The sequence below is a fragment of the Chroicocephalus ridibundus genome, chromosome 6 (genome assembly GCF_963924245.1).
Source record: "Chroicocephalus ridibundus chromosome 6, bChrRid1.1, whole genome shotgun sequence".
Classification (NCBI taxonomy): domain Eukaryota; kingdom Metazoa; phylum Chordata; class Aves; order Charadriiformes; family Laridae; genus Chroicocephalus; species Chroicocephalus ridibundus.
Genome location: NC_086289.1, coordinates 33,276,851 through 33,293,200, shown reverse-complemented (window position 1 = coordinate 33,293,200; position 16,350 = coordinate 33,276,851). Strand labels below are relative to the sequence as shown.

The 16,350-nt window shown below is 41.5% G+C and overlaps 1 protein-coding gene across 8 annotated transcripts in view; it reads left to right on the top strand.

Moving 5' to 3' along the window:
* ANK3 (ankyrin 3) overlaps nt 1-16,350 on the top strand; it is a 381,671-nt gene that overhangs the window by 326,303 nt on the left and 39,018 nt on the right. For all 8 annotated transcript variants that reach the window (XM_063337713.1, XM_063337717.1, XM_063337716.1 and 5 more), the window contains 8 exons: nt 926-1,080; nt 7,918-8,129; nt 10,220-10,427; nt 10,997-11,093; nt 12,313-12,541; nt 13,148-13,273; nt 14,041-14,163; nt 14,651-14,677. In XM_063337713.1, the coding sequence (XP_063193783.1) occupies nt 926-1,080; nt 7,918-8,129; nt 10,220-10,427; nt 10,997-11,093; nt 12,313-12,541; nt 13,148-13,273; nt 14,041-14,163; nt 14,651-14,677 (1,177 nt within the window). The remainder of the gene's footprint in view (nt 1-925; nt 1,081-7,917; nt 8,130-10,219; nt 10,428-10,996; nt 11,094-12,312; nt 12,542-13,147; nt 13,274-14,040; nt 14,164-14,650; nt 14,678-16,350) is intronic.

Here is a 16,350-nt window from a genome sequence, read left to right as displayed (position 1 = left end):
GCATATCCTGCCTGTGAAGTGTTTGGCCAAAGTGTCTGTTTTGTTAAGGAATGGCACATGAATTGAGTGGTGGTTTCTGTCGGTTGTTCACAATACCTGTTCAGTAATGAACTTGCAGTCCTCTGTTGAAGATACATTGTCTGGTGACATAGGTGTATTATTAACCACCTTCTCATTCCCTTTCCTTCCCCCCCAAATGTTTGACAGCAACTAATATAAATGTGGTTGTGATGTTGCTTCACTCAGAGAAATCCATTGTGAAAGGATCTAAACGTTCCCCAGTGATGTTTACAGTGCCGATGTCGCAGCTCTGATTTTGGGCATGAGCACCAGAAAGTGAAGCTCATGAGAAACAACCTCTTGCGTTTCACAGGAGCTGCATCAACAGAGAGCCAGGGAGAGCTTTGAAAAGTTTGGGACTTAGTTTGAAGTTTAAAACCTACGTGCCTGCGCAGTTCCTGCTGCAGTCAATAGCTGTTGCATGCATTTGGATAGCTGGACTGTTTCTGAACTGACTTTGCCCCTTTAAATCCCTTGAGCCAAATCCGAACTTTGACTGTGCTAATGCCCATTAAAAGTCAGCACTGCTGTGTGTGCTGCAGGCAGGTTGGATCACCTACATCCTGGGATAAACGAGCAGGGAGAACTCTCCTTAGCAGAAGTCGTCACTATTTTTTCATGTAGGCAACTGTTTCAGAAGATTTACATTAAAAATGAGCTACATATGAATCCTTTAAAGTTATCTATTAATTATACTTTAAATGATAAAGGATTGTGCAGCTTTGGCAATTTCAAAAACATTTTTACAGTAACAGTGCTAACTGTTTAAAATGACTGTAGCTCTCTTAAGGATTTAACGCCCGTAGGAAATTAAGGGCAGTGAGCAGATGTAGGGTTAAAAATAATATGGTTCCTTTTTCTCTAGCCCTGTCATAGTGGAAATCCCGCACTTTGGATCAATGCGAGGAAAAGAAAGAGAGCTAATCGTACTGCGAAGTGAAAATGGTGAAACGTGGAAGGAGCACCAGTATGACAGCAAACATGAAGACTTAACCGAAATACTCAATGGCATGGACGAAGGTAAACATTTTCTCAAAGCTTCAGCAAGCCTTACCTTTGTGCAGGCTTGCTAAGATGAGCAGACTAAAGCAACTTCAAGTAAATTAGCGCAGGGAATATCTCACTTTAGGGAATACAGTGTATGTTATATATTAAACTAATGGAAAGAGTGTAAAGAGAAATTGTTCAGCAGTGGCCTGGAGACATCCCGAAATCAGTGGTAAGTTTTGGTCTGAAGTCTTGCCAAGTTTAAGGAAAGATGCACAGTTGCTTTACAGCATGAAGTGGAGAATAACATCCCAGCTGGAGGTAAGCCTGTTTCTGTTGCTCAGGCAGGGCCATGTGAAGGTCATTCCAAACCAAGGGTGAAATGGAAATATCAGTTCTATTAGACTTTCCCACAAACGCAGACTTTAGCCTGTAGGCCATTCTTCTTTGAAATGGTATTGTTAGAGATTGCCTCCCACAAATACACAACCTGCCTTCCTGATGCCCGTCTGGGAAGTCTGGCTCCCTTGTTTTGCTTGGACGTTGCTGTTCATGTGAGAGTTGCTTAAGATGAGAGGACTCAGCTGTACACAGTTCGTCAGAAGATGCTGTGACAGATGGTCCCTGCGGACACATTGCAGGCAATGCCAGTCTGGGGCCGCGGTGAGCCCTTGGCACCACTGCTTTCTTTTCCTAGCAAGTATTTTTTCATTACTTATGCTGATAAACCGTTGCTCGAGATCTTTGCACCTGAGTGTGAATGAAATTGCTTGTGGTTTGGACTTTGGTTTTCCATAAGGATTTATCCACGGGATTTTCTCTGGATAGCCTCCTACAGAAAGTCAGTGTGGTGGGGTACCAGCTGCAGGAGAGTTCTTTCATTATCAGCAAACGCATTTGAAGCAAAATGGCTTTTTGCCATGGGGGATGGCAGCTATGAGGGGTATCTGTGAGCAGGGTCTGCCTTTGATCTTGGCCTCTCCTTCTTTGAAGAGGGCAGCCTCAGCAAAAGGCATGCTTTGAGAACATGGAAGGAGAGTAGTGCTATTGTGAGGGGCTCCCTGGACATCTGAGATTTGGCATTTTTACTGATTTCCTGGTTATCTGGGAATGGGAACAGCAGAATGGGCTTGTGTAGTATTTTCACTTCAAAGTGCTTGAACTGCACATGAGCTTGTAAAAATGCAGAGCAACGGCAAAGATCTGCTTGTTGCATGTTGATGATCTATTGTAGCTATTTATTTTGAAATAAATATAATAGAACAAATCACGCAATAGGGCAGAAACACTACAAACGTTGGGTCAGTGGGTTTGAAAAAATACATGACAGAGGGCTACCTAAAAGCAGTGGAACAAGCAAAAGGTTGAGCGTGGCCCAGGATGGTATTGCTTGGGGGAGAATTGCTTCAGGATCGAAGGCAGTAGTTACAGCCTTTCTGAAAGAAAAGTCTCGCCGTTTCCTTCTCTGCACGCTAGCATGAGATAGGAAGTAATGATTTGGCATTTGGTTGAAGTATCGGTGCCTTGTCAGTGGTGAGGTGAGATTCAGAACGGATCAGCAGCTCGCTTATTTGCTTCATGTGCTTTCCAAACTGAACTTAGTTCAAATTTGGAATAGGAAATCTGGGCATAAAAACACGCTTCTAAAGTGCTCCAACTTGCATCACTTATGAAAGAGCTCTCCAGAGGTGCCGTATGGATAAATTCACATTTTACAGAGAAGAGAGCTCAATAAATAAAAACACCTTGAGAGAAGTGGGCACGAAGCCCTCAGTACTTAGAGCCTAACATAATAAGCCTCACAATTTGGAGCCAAGCAACTGGAGTTGGAGTACAACTTTCTGATCTGCTGAGGGTTTCAGGTGGCTCTTCCCTTCTGGGGGAAGTGCTGTTTGAGGTTAGCGGGTGTATGTACAGCCAGTGAATCACAGAAAGTATGATGGACACTTGACTATTCCCTTAGAGTGAAAGTATTTGGCACCTTAAAAGCCAAGCCGCAGAAATGCCATTTACCAATCCAGGCAATCATTTATGAGGGGGAAAGGAGGAAAAATACCGTAGACGCACCCAGAGCATTGTGTTGATTATTTATTCAGTTCCTTTTAGGTTAATCCTTTTCTAGTTAGGAAAATAAACCAAAACTGCATTAAAATAGTACAAGGGCCTTGACAAAATTCTTCTCCAGTTAAATGATACCTTTGCTGTGTAAAAGGTCTTCTAAGCAAAGACATAAAAATAAAAAAAATGCAGAATTAAAAGCTTTTTTTTTTTAAAATCTGAACTTTTACTGGTTTGTTACAAAATACCCCAATTAGACCTGGCTCTGAAGCACTATCTTGCATCTCAGAAGCCATAACTTTGGAGGAAGTTTTATTCCAGGTATGAACTCTGGAGGCAGAAGCAATCTTTAATTGAAATAGAAAGCAGCCACATTGTCAGTCATTTCCAGAAGTTTAGTGTGGCGTTGCAAGAAAATTCATCTGCGCAGTCATGTCTGAATGCCATGACATGCTGCAGGAGTGCCTGTTTTTCTATTGAAAAGCAGCTGGTCCATTTTGTGTGATTCACTACTTTCCTATCTGTGTCGTGAAAGGAGGGCAATCAGATTTGTATTCCCAGCTCCTTCATATGCTGAATTTTTAAAGATGCAGTCTGCTTCTCTGTTTTGTTTTTCCTGTTTCGCTCTCCCGCTTAGCTAGCGGGGGATGAGAGCGAAGACATCTTTGCTCTTCGCCCTCCCTGGGGATGGCTGAAAACCTGCCTGTTCTTTACTGGAAGCAGCACCATCTGCTGGAAAACCTCATCTCAGACTCAGAGTAATCCAGAGCAGGAGGCAACCCTTCAGGGCACTAAACGCAGGATTAAATAATAGGAGAACTTTGCTTTTATTATCATGAAAGAACAATGAACCGTGAAGTAGAGAGTCAGTTTTTCCTTTGGTGCCATCAGGTTTCTGCTTAAATAGCTTTTATTCTAAAGATGGTGCTGTAATTAGGCAAATATAGGGCTGAGGGAATACAGGGAACTTGGCATTTTTAGGCAGAGGAGGAGTTTGGTTCCAAACACAAGAGTAGTATTTCACAGCTCTTGGCAATATTACATTTATTTAAACTTGAATCAAATAATATTTTTTTTTTTCAATTATTTATTTATTTAGGAAGAAGCTCTCTGTCTTGTAATTGGTAAATAGGTTACATTTTCAGACAACCTCTCTTTAGGTATAACTTGTGTTTGCTTTTTACATTCCTGCAGCCTTTACAAGTTACCTGTAGACAAATCGTGAGCATAAATGCACACTCTGGGGTAGCTCATCTTTTGAAAGGCATTTGCAAACTGGTGAGTGAGCCAAGAAATGCAAATATTTGTGGCCACAATATGCTTACAGCTGCACAGTGTGGTTTCAGATGGGAAGCAGGAGTTTTTACATAACTACTTCTTTGAATCTACAGATCAAACTAGAGTGTGACCCTGTTTATGCTTGAAGTTTAAAATACCACCGTAAATCACTCTGCAGTGATTTTGCCACATTTCCGAGAAAAGTTTTTAAACATATTGCTGTTAAATTTCATGTTGTGAATGGCAAGATACGAGACCCTGCAAAAACAGACAAAGAGCATGTAAAGGACATTGCCTTATTTGAGGATGAGACTTCCTTGTGGCACTGGGAGCATCTAGTTACATACGCGAAATAGTGAAGCTGGGAGGGTGGGTCTGATTACCAGCATTTTTAAGACAAGTTTCACTGCCTTCAGCTTCTCCTCGTCCCTTCCCATGTGCTCTTTCCACCTCCATCCATCTCCTGTACTTCTGTGAGCGCTGCCTCCTGGGTTCCCCACTTTTAGTGCAACGATTTTTTAACGGGCGCATCTGTGTACAGGGTGAAACTGGAATCCTGTGCTTATCCCACTTTCAGTCCCTGCACAGTGACAAGGTCAGCTCTGCTCTGCTCTAGCCTGTACTGCAGCAGGGTTGCAAAACTCAAAGAGCTGTTCAGCCTGCTAAGTACAGGTGAGGTTTGCTTTTTCAGTGCCTGCAAAACTCCTTTTAAGGCCCTGGTAAGGGCAATCAGATACCAGATCACACAAAGACACCTTGAAGCTCATGAAACAGACAGGTGTGCTGTGACTTCTCTTATTCCATTTCTGGTCAGAAGACTCCTGCTCTGCGTTACTTTACCTGAAAGTAAAAAAGAAAGGTGTTAGACATGGGGTGAATTTGACCCACAACTGCCTCTCACCTGAGAAAACTGGTGTGATTGCTTTTCTTGACCTGAGCCACCCTATGTGAGGTCCCTCTCTGACCTTGGAGGATGCGGCTGGGTTGCTCTTCTCCTGTCCAGGAACTTTAACGTAATGCTCATGTGGCAGCATGGACCAGAGGGTGGGGAGGAGTGATCTTCCTTTCCTCTCTCCTTTCCTTCTCTCCATCTCGTCTCTCCTCCATCACTCCCACCAGCCAGTTTAGGATAAGTGTATCATACACTTGGGCTGCAGGGAAGACGTATATGCACTGAGTATTCACAATATCTTTCTCTTGACCTACTAAAACTTAATGGCAATAGGTGTTCTTTGTACTGTTAGCACAAATCTGGGAGACAATGATATTGGGACACTCTTCCTAATTCTGCCACTAACCTTTCTGCTTTGCCATCCCTATCTGTAAGGTGAGGTGTATAGCATACTTCTCTGTGGTTAAAAAAAACCCCACACAAAACCCAACCAACCAACCAAAAAAATCCTTTGAGGTTTTTAATTGAAACACATTACATAGGAATGAAGTGTCAGCAACTGAGGAAAATAGTAATGATGATAGCTCTTTCTGTAAAAGGCATGAGGTGTGTTCAGGAAACGTGACCTCTCCCAGGACTAGTTTTCCCTGTTTCATTAATTCTGTCATGCTAATGCTGCATTTCTCATGGCAGCTAGAGAGGTGGTTTGATTGCTCATCATCTGTTTTGTTTTGGTTTTGTTTTTTTTTTCTGTTAGAGGGCAACTTCGTATAGAAGCTTACATATGTATTATCCAAACATAATCTCCCTATATGTAGTCCAACTCCTCTCCATGCCTGACTGCTGTCTGCCACTCTAATCTTCACGTCATCTTCCTCCTCTAAAGGAGAGCACCTGCGAGGCTCAAAGGATTTTGAAATGTTCTCATATAAACCACTAATTTTCTACTTCAGGAGGATTTTAATTATCCTTCATCCCTGTGAGCATTTTACAGTGGTTTAGTCTCTAGCAACAAACAGGAGAATGCATAGGATTTACCAGTCAAGATTATACCTCCCTGGGAGTTTAAGAATCCAGTTTGTCTCTTGCACAGATCATTGCTTCCAAAGACAGAATACCTAATTCATTAGAGGGCTTCAGATATCAATCTCAGAGTCAAAGTAAATGGAAGCTGACATTATGATAAGGAATTATCCTCTTCTGGTGGCTACATATGATCCATAGCAACACCGTGCAATTAATCCAAATTACCTGCTGAAAGTTTTAAAATGGAAAACTGACATTTTACCAAATTTATATTCTAATTCTTTTGGAGCTGTAATTGAGCTTACATGTTCAGAGGAGGAAAATGTCTCAGTCACATAAAACAAAGAATTATACAAGTGTCTTTTGTCTTGGTACCATTTCTAGTTCTTCTGCTTTCTCTTGCTGCATCTGATGGAAATGTCATTTTTCAAGGAACAAACTTTCTCCTTTAGGAATGCAGTGGCCTTTTTAAGGAGGCAAATAAGAGTGGAAACTTGTGGAGTGCTGGAATGAAACCCAGTTACAATAGCTAAAAAGGCTGAGTGCAAGAAATTCCAGAAAAAATTCGTGATAGTTGTGTAATTATCTCCATTTGTGAGTAGTGTTTATATCACAGGGATTTCACTAGTGCTTATATATACACCCACACACATATAGTTGCGTAATTACTTATATTTCTGACATATCACAGAGTTTTTCTCAGTGCATATATGTCTGTCATCTACTTAGTTAATATGGGTAGATACTCTATGCACCTTTCTGAGCCCTGGTGACCCTACAAGCTGGGAATGTGGCCAAGACCACTAACTGTTGATGACCTGTTTCTGTTCCAGTTATCTGTGAGGAGGATGCATTAAGTGTCTCTAGGAACTGAGGAGTACAATGCATTTATTTTGGGGCAGATACCCAAATGGCTGAAAGCCTGATGTGGGGAGGGATCCTTGCTACGGTTTCATTGGTAGTGCTGGCAGACAGAGCTCTCTCACATCCACAATTTACTGGAGAGCTCGGTGTCTGCTCAGGATTGTATGGATGCCAGTCTGTGAGATAACTTTCTCAAGTGTCTCAGCTGAGCAAACTCTGGATTTTGCACACTTGGTGTGACGTTAGATAGTTCATGAACTGTGATTTCTTGTGGTTTTCTGCATGTTGGAGCTATGTGAGGGAAGAGGCTGGAAATAAATGTCTTTTGAAGATGCGTACAGAAAGATCAGTGCACTTGTGTGCTTCCAAATATAGATGAGAGAGGAAAGAAGTTTGACCGTCTCCTCCAGACCTCCTAGGACTGCCATGCCGTGTGACAAACCTGCCATCCTGCGGCAGCTACTGCTGCAGAGACTGTCATACCCTAGTGCTTAGGTGTCCTGGAGATCTGTCTGTCTGGTGCTGTTGGACCTCATTGTCATGGTTTATGCAAAAGTTCACAGAACAAACCAAAGCTTGATTAATTAATAGTAATGAATATTATTTTTTTTCTCCTATAGTAAATAAATAAATAAATAAAACTTCTCAAGCATTTTAAGGCACATTCAAAACCCGCACACTCACTCACAGATGTGTCTGGTATGAACCTGGGCAGGTAATGCCAGAATGTTTTAACTGTCTTCTCCCACCAGAGCTGGACAGCATTGAGGAGCTAGAGAAGAAGCGTATCTGCAGGATCGTCACAAAGGATTTCCCTCAGTACTTTGCAGTGGTTTCACGAATCAAGCAGGAGAGTAACCAAATCGGCCCGGAGGGCGGGGTGCTGAGCAGCACAACAGTGCCGCGCGTCCAGGCGTCCTTCCCCGAGGGTGCTCTAACCAAAAGAATCCGCGTGGGGCTCCAGGTAAAGCTTCCCTCGTGTTCATATCTGCAGCATCTACAAGGGCATCGTTGGTCTTAATGTGTGAGGCTTGCAGCTAAGGAGCCTGCTGCTCCTCAGTAGTGGGTCACAAGGTGGGTGGTATTCACATCTGAGACCTGCCTGGGCACCCTTTCTGCCTTTCACTGTCCCTCTGGTATGAGCGATGCACAGGTCTCCTCCCCATGGCAAAAGCCCAGCTCCCCTTTTATCGTCACCTTGAATACTGCTTAGCATAGAATCATAGAATGGTTTGGGTTGGAAGGGACCTTGAAGATCATCTAGTTCCAACCCCCCTGCCATGGGCAGGGACACCTCCCACTAGACCAGGTTGCTCAAAGCCTCATCCAGCCTGGCCTTGAACACCTCCTGGGATGGGGCATCCACAACTTCTCTGGGCAACCTGTTTCAGTGTCTCACCACCCTCACAGTAAAGAATTTCTTTCTAATATGTAATCTAAATCTCCCCTCTTTCAGTTAAAAACTGTTACCCCTCATCCTGTTGCTACACTCCCTCATAAAGAGTCCCACCCCATCTTTCCTGCCTCTGAAAAACTGAGAGAAAAGCAAAGGCCTGGAGCCACCACAGCCTCAGTGGTATTGTCTGCCATCTTCCCTAGGGCTGTGGCTGCCGGCAGCTATGAGCTGCACAGTCACTGTGCAGTCCCAGCCTCCCGTGGACAAGTAGCGGCTTGTGATTGGTGTCACTGGGCTGCCCTTTGCCATAGGAATGTGTTTGGTAAGGAGTTTATGCAGCTGTTTGCCAGCTGCTTCTGGGTCAAAGACCTCCCATATATACATCTGTGGTTTGTAGCTTAGGACACTCACCGTTGGCATTTCCAGCGATGGATAGAATCTGGGAAGAGCAAATAGCTTAAACTCTCCTTAAACAAACTGCACAGAAAGTGGAGAAACATTCCGTAGGAGGTATCTTTTTTCTTTGAGTTATGTTAATTATCACTTAAAATTACTTAATAACCTGACATATCTGATGGGTTTATGAAACAGGGATGCTGGTTTGGATTCCAGTGCTTGGAATTCACACTGGAACATTTCTCATCTGTTAATAATATTTCACATCTAAAGGTGATTAATCTTGAGAAAATGGAAGCTCTGCTATTACTGTTATAGAGCTGCCTTTCCAGAGCTCTGTAGTGTGAAGGAAGCACATCTCCATATGCAGTCTTGTCACTGCTGAGATTGCAACGTGGCTACCATTGTGCAGTTCAAACAGTGCAGCAAGTCACTGCTCAGCCTGATTGAAGCAGACCTGAAAGTTTAAAAAAGAAAAAAGGCAAATGCATGCAAAACTCCAGGTTTCCCATAAGATGTCTGTCACTTTTGAGTTCAGGTCTTACCTGACAAAAACTACAAAAATTCTATAGCATTTCTTGCTATATTGGCTATTTTTCCTTTCTTCCCAGGTAGTTAGGAAACCTTTGAAGGTACAAAATGGAGGAAGAAAGTCTGAAATTTGCTTATAGTTCTGATATAGCTTAATCTGTTCTGTATGAATTTGACCCAAACCAGTATTTCTTTCCTAATAATCAATAGTGGAATAGCATGGGAAGCACTGAGGACAGAGGTCAGTTGGAGTATGCGGTGTTCCTCAGGAGCACGGATGTGTGTTTGGCAGAGATGTGAGAATTGTTCAGCATCTCCAAGACAAGAGTGTCTTGTCCTCACTTCTCAAGGCTCTGTGAGCAAAATAGGCCTCTTTTTGCATTTTAAAATTGTATTTAATATCACCCATCACTGTAAATTAAAAATAAAACCAAACATGCTCTAAAAGTCTCTTAGCAAATACAGCAGGCAACCTTCTGAGATTTATAGTTTTGCTCTCCAAGTTAGCTGTTAGGAAATCACAAGTGGGTTCTTGAGAAAAATACTAAGCATGGATTGTACTAATAATCACCCTGGAGAGCTGTAGGAGAAGGCTGCCTGGGAAAAAAAAAAAAAAAGGAAATAAAATTCTACAGAAAATAAAGGAAAGTTGAGTTATCTCTTGGAAAACAGTTCGACACGTCTACAACCAAATTGTGGCTCTAGTTTAAATACTTTCCCTGTGTTGACAGGCTCAACCGGTTCCAGAGGAGATTGTCAAAAAAATCCTTGGAAACAAAGCAACTTTCAGTCCCATTGTCACTGTGGAGCCAAGAAGAAGAAAATTTCATAAGCCAATAACCATGACAATTCCTGTGCCGCCTCCGTCAGGAGAAGGTGTAACCAATGGGTACAAAGGAGACACGACGCCCAGCCTTCGACTTTTATGTAGCATTACAGGTTAGAGAAAATCATCCTCTCTGCAAAGGTTTCTGTGACAGCAATGCCTCTGTGCTCGCTCTCGTAACTGTACAACTCGTGCTTTCCAGTAAGGGAACATTGGTGTGCTTGGTCCAGTAGAGTTCAGATCAGTTCTCCTGAGCAAAGCCAGCTGAGGTCATTTGAAAGGCTCCCACTGATTCCCTGGGCCTTGAATCTGGTCTCATGTCATTGTAAAAGAATTCTGCCAACAGTTTTTAAATGCTATTTTATATTTAGCCAGTACAAAGAATTTCAGCCTTGGCTATTAAACGTAATTGTCAGTAGTTTGCAGAAATAATTGTGTCCTAGCTGATATCAAGGCAGAGTTTGCTATTGACCTGTAGTTATGTATTTTGCTTACATCAGCATCGTTTTCTGGTGCATAATATATGATGTAATTAATATACAACACCTAGCTCAGCTGATGGACAACATTATTGTCTAGGTTCTCCTTTTACGTGTAAGCAGAATAACTTAAGATAGAGATATTCTTAGTCTGTATAGGCTTGGTGTTTGAAAGAAAATCTCCATGGTTTATCTTTACGTAGGAGGTACTTCACCTGCGCAGTGGGAGGATATCACAGGCACCACTCCGCTGACGTTCTCAAATGACTGTGTCTCATTCACAACCAACGTTTCAGCCAGGTATGATAACAGAGCTTGCCAAATGCACCCAGGGAGTAGTTTTGCTTAACAAAGCGCATAGTTGTGGGGTTGTTTTTTGGCTTTCTGGAAGTCTTTTGCAAGACTGATGAAGCAGTAATGGACCAGATGCTTCTTTGTCATTATGTATCAGCATCCCACACATCCGGGGTTGCACATGAAGCTTTGTCCCGGCCTTTTCTGCTGCAGTGGTGTCTCCCGGCAATCACACGTGCTGTTTCTCTAAAGGCTGTAGTACCACACAGGGGGTTGTTTTTCTGCAAACAGCAACAGAAATAGAAAATTTAAAATGCTCACTTAATAAAAAAAAAGAAACTGGTGAGATTCATAAAAACAGATTTTTTTTAAAAAGTTAGAGACATTAAGTTTCTGGCTGCGGGCTTTTTGGTTGAAAATCACATAAAATTACTTTCACAAAAATATCATTTGCCAAAAAATCATGGTTTGAAATGAATTTTCATGGACTTAGTGGACTTAGATGCTGATTAGAGACATTCAACAGGATCTGTTACAAATCATACATCCGAGTGGAGAAAATTCATGGTATGCCAGGTAAAGCATTTATCATTCATTGCATCACATTTGCACTTATAAAAAGCCTTATAAAGAAAGAGAATTGCTGAAAGAACCAAATAGATCAGGGGCTGAAATAATGTGGAAAAGACTCATAAAACCTACATATTAAAATATTTATAACTTGTATCAAAATTATCATCAACCTCGCAATCAAAAAATGATAAAATAACAGTGTAACATCTGTGTCTCTGGGAAACTTCACTTTGGGTGTATTAGGTTTCAGCCTATATGGGAGATGTGATTTTGCTGTATATGTGTGTTATCAAGGAGGTTGTTTTAGCAAATCAGGTGAACAGTGAAGGACCAGCTCATTACAATATATGTGGTGTGTGGTCACAAGAAATAGAGTTTCCCCGCTTTGGCTTCAAATGAGGCTTAAAATAGACAGTTTTATGAGATACCAGTGTGAGAAGGGTCAAATAAGTACATCGGCATTTCACTGCCCTTTTTCGGATGGTTAAAGCTCCACTGAAAGTAGAAGGAAAATTACAGCTTTGGGAAGTCTGCAAGGACAATACGCATGCAAAATGGCCAAGGATCACAGGGCATGGTTTCTCTTTAAAGGCTTAAACAACGTTTGAGCATAATGAAAAGTTGATTTAATGGTTTGCTTTTTCACACCCAGATTTTGGCTCGCAGACTGCCATCAAGTACTAGAGACTGTTGGGCTGGCAACACAGCTTTATAGAGAATTAATATGCGTTCCTTATATGGCAAAGTTTGTGATATTTGCCAAAATGAATGACCCTGTGGAATCCAATTTGCGTTGCTTCTGCATGACTGATGACAAAGTGGACAAAACTTTGGAGCAACAAGAGAACTTTGAAGAAGTTGCAAGAAGCAAAGATATTGAGGTATATTTCTTACAGTTGGCTTCCTCCTTGTAAATGGACAATGTGTTTTCCAAGTGGCAACAGATCCTGCAAAAGCTGCTATAAACCTAGTTAAATAGAAGTTCACAGCAAGGCTGTGTCAAAAAATTTCTTGAAAGGTGACCGAAAAAGGACAAGGCAAGGGGAGCATGAGGACTTGTCTCCAAATGGATGCCCCAGGCCAGTCTGCAGTGGGTTTTGCACACACTGCTGTTACGTAGCCCCGGTTGGGATTTGCAGACGGCTGACCTGGAAGTCCTTCTCATTGACCCCACAGACACAGTCATGAGTAGAGATGGTTTGTGGTGAATACATAGTCACCAACCCAGAGTTTCTCGAAGGAAATCTACACAGTCTTACTAAGGAAAGCCACTCACGTAGCTCACAGTTTCCCGAAACTGCCTGCACTCGTAATACCTTGCCATGATGCAATAATGGACAGTGATGTTCTAATTTGCTGTTGAATTTTATCTGAGTGGGGACTTGTGCTAAATTCAGGAACTATGATGGGGGAAATCATGATATACTTGTGTGCATGCATGTACTATGAAAAGAAGTTTTATTGACTTTTATTTTTTGCTTTGATAGGTTCTGGAAGGAAAACCTATTTACGTTGATTGCTATGGAAATCTGGCCCCTTTGACTAAAGGAGGACAGCAGCTTGTTTTTAATTTTTATGCTTTCAAAGAAAATAGACTGCCATTCTCTATCAAGGTAAAAGCAAAAGAAGCCAAATATTTCTGCTGATGTTTCTGATTGGGTTTTTTTCCGCGGGTGGTAACACTTTTTCAGCCCAATAGGACTAACTTGCCTCCAGGTTGTAAGTGTCATTTAATATGTGAATAACATGGAGAGAGTGCTTTGCATGAAGCCACAAAAGAGCTGCTGGCAGAGCTGGGACCACAATACCCGTCATACGGATTCACAGGCTTTTATTAAAATCGTATCAGGTTAGACCTCCAGAATACTACCAGTAGATGACTGTTTCCCAGGGACTAAGCAGAGGAGATGCGTTCAAAAACATACCGTACAGCAGAACGGCGTCCAAAAAAATGCACACAGACTGTTCATCTCTAAATTACCATGAATGGATGCACACTTTCCTTAGCTTTATCATAGCTACTGTGCAAAAGAAGTTTTTAAGTATTTTCATGAGCACAAGTGCAAAACATGGCAGAAAAAAATGAAAGTGAGCAGAAAATGTCTCTCAGTATTATCCCAGTATAAAACTGTCTGATTGGACTCACCAGACATCTTATTTTTGCAGGGATTTACCACCAGAGAGCTTCAGGCTGATCTAGCTCTTTCATGTTACCACCTTTTCTCCGTCAGCACGTCAGCTCAGCTCCAGCTCAGTGACATTGATCTTTACCCAATAGGTAGCTTCTTGTGGAAAGAAGCTCTGAGCGACCCCCAGGAAACCTCCTCTAGGTATCTGAGTTACTACATATTACTACACTGTACTAAAATTTCTTTTCTAGGTAAGAGACACCAGCCAGGAACCTTGTGGTCGACTATCATTTTTGAAAGAACCAAAGACTACAAAAGGACTGCCACAAACAGCTGTTTGCAACTTGAATATCACTCTGCCAGCACACAAAAAGGTATTTGTTAGGAAAAGTAAACATTATCCTTAGGGTTGGTTTGGATTTATTTTTGCTCCTTTAGTTCTTGTCTTTTTTTTTTCCCTGCTAGTGATAAAGAAACCCTGTGAAATGCCAGTAATGAGAATGCTTTGGAATATGATAAAGGCTTTTTAAATTTCTGTTTTATTGGTTTCCTGTATGTAGAACGCTTTTAAAGTCTCTTGTTACTGTGGTGTCAAGTTCCTATAATTTTTATGATTCTGTTTACAGCTCATGCTTCAGCCTGCAAGTCATAGGTTTATGCTTTCAGTAATGTCACGTGTTGATTTGCATTGGATGTGAGATTATGTTTTTTTCTTTTGTGTTGACATTTTGGATTTGCTTTGCCTTATAAATCAGCTTGCATTTTGTGCTCCCAATTTGGTCCTTTTCATATCCTGATATTCTTTTCCCTGCTGTCCATTATAATATTCCTTGTCTCTGCAATGCATCTTGGGACCAAAAGGAAACAGAGTCAGATCAAGATGATGAGGTAATATAAACAATGTCTTCTGTTTTTATTTCCTTCAGACTTAGTGAAGAAAAGTAATATGTTATAGAAAAACAAACAACTATTTTTAACTATGGCATTGAAATGGTACCCGCAGAATAACCATCTCCTCAACATCTGATAGTCTGTTGCAAAACAGCAGAAGTGCACAAATGTGGAAAAAACATGATCATATATATTATGAAATTAAACCAAGCATTGAATGATAGCAGTCCAAAATTTAACTAATTTTCTTCTGAAAAAGGATATAATTATAAAATTCAGACCAAGTCCATTTTTGGCGAAGCCAAGGAGAGTGTGGTGGATGTGATTTTACCTCTCGAAGCAGTGCTGCCAATAACTTGTATTTCTGTGAAGGAAAGAAGTACTGGTGAGGCCACAATAGTGGCCTATATATTTTACTCCTGATAATAAACTCGATTCCTTTGAAAAAGCAAAATAGCCAAGGGCAATTCTTAAATATTGTGTACAAATCTATTTTCAAATAAACCTCAGAGATTTGCAGCTTAGAAGTCCACTGGTTGCCAGGCACTGCAACGTTAGATTGTCAGGAAATTGAGTGGGTTTTTACTCATTAGAGGTAGTAATAAATGAGATTACCTTATAAAACAAACTACATAGATGTATCCCTTTTACATAGCAGCAACGTCGTCTTCTCTTCCTGGTGGCAAATAAATAGCAGTGGCCACCCGCTGATGAAAATAATAATAAAAAAACCACCACCAAAACACTTCTTACATGTTAAAAAATAATAATAGCACCCGTATCTCTTCGTCACCACAGGATTTGTTCCCAGTGAGCTATTATATAGCTATAACAATAGTTTTCTTTCTAAACAAACTGTATTTTTAGCCACATAATCAAGTGAGCTGATCTCTGAAGGACTTTTAAAATTAACACATCACAGTAGCAGCCATGCCACTGAATGCAGCTATTTAGGATGCAATTTATTAGTTAGCAATAGTAGCCTGCTTCCTAATCTGCATCTTTGCATTTTGTGCCTATTAAAAAAAAATTCCCTCCCACGCCTTTTTTGTCCTTAATGTATTCACTTTAAAGCCAGTGTACATTGTGGTGTATGTGCTTTCAGGACAAATTAATTTGGGGACAAATATTTGATCGGTTTAAGCTGTACTCTTATGAATGTTTTATGTCTGTATCTGTAGTCTTTTGTGTTGATCTCCTGTTTCTAGCCAAAGGTGGTTTATTTTTCAGAGAATGAATAATATCGTACCATTTCTAGTAGTGTGAAGCAGTTTATTAAGTGATAATGGGATAATATAGTATTGAGATACATTAAGACAGGACCATGAGCTACATCTGCTATCTAAGCTCTTCCACCTCATAAGCAGAGACACTGGCAGCAGGGATGAACCCATGGGGTTGTCTTAGGGTTGCGGTCCCTTCCCCGCTTGCTCCAGAAGGGTGGTCATTCACAGCAGGTTTCTGCCACCTCCGATAGCCACGCTCCCTGCTCCACAGTGCCTGACACTCATTACATGGCAGACAGGAATGGAGACCGGCCCTGCCCATTCCCTGCCTGCTTGCCCAAATTTGGCTTCAGCATGCCTTCCTGAAGCTGAACGGAAACATCCGTTCTCCCTTGTGGGGATGTGTACCGCAAAACGCGGCCCATCACGCTGAGGTTTGGTGAT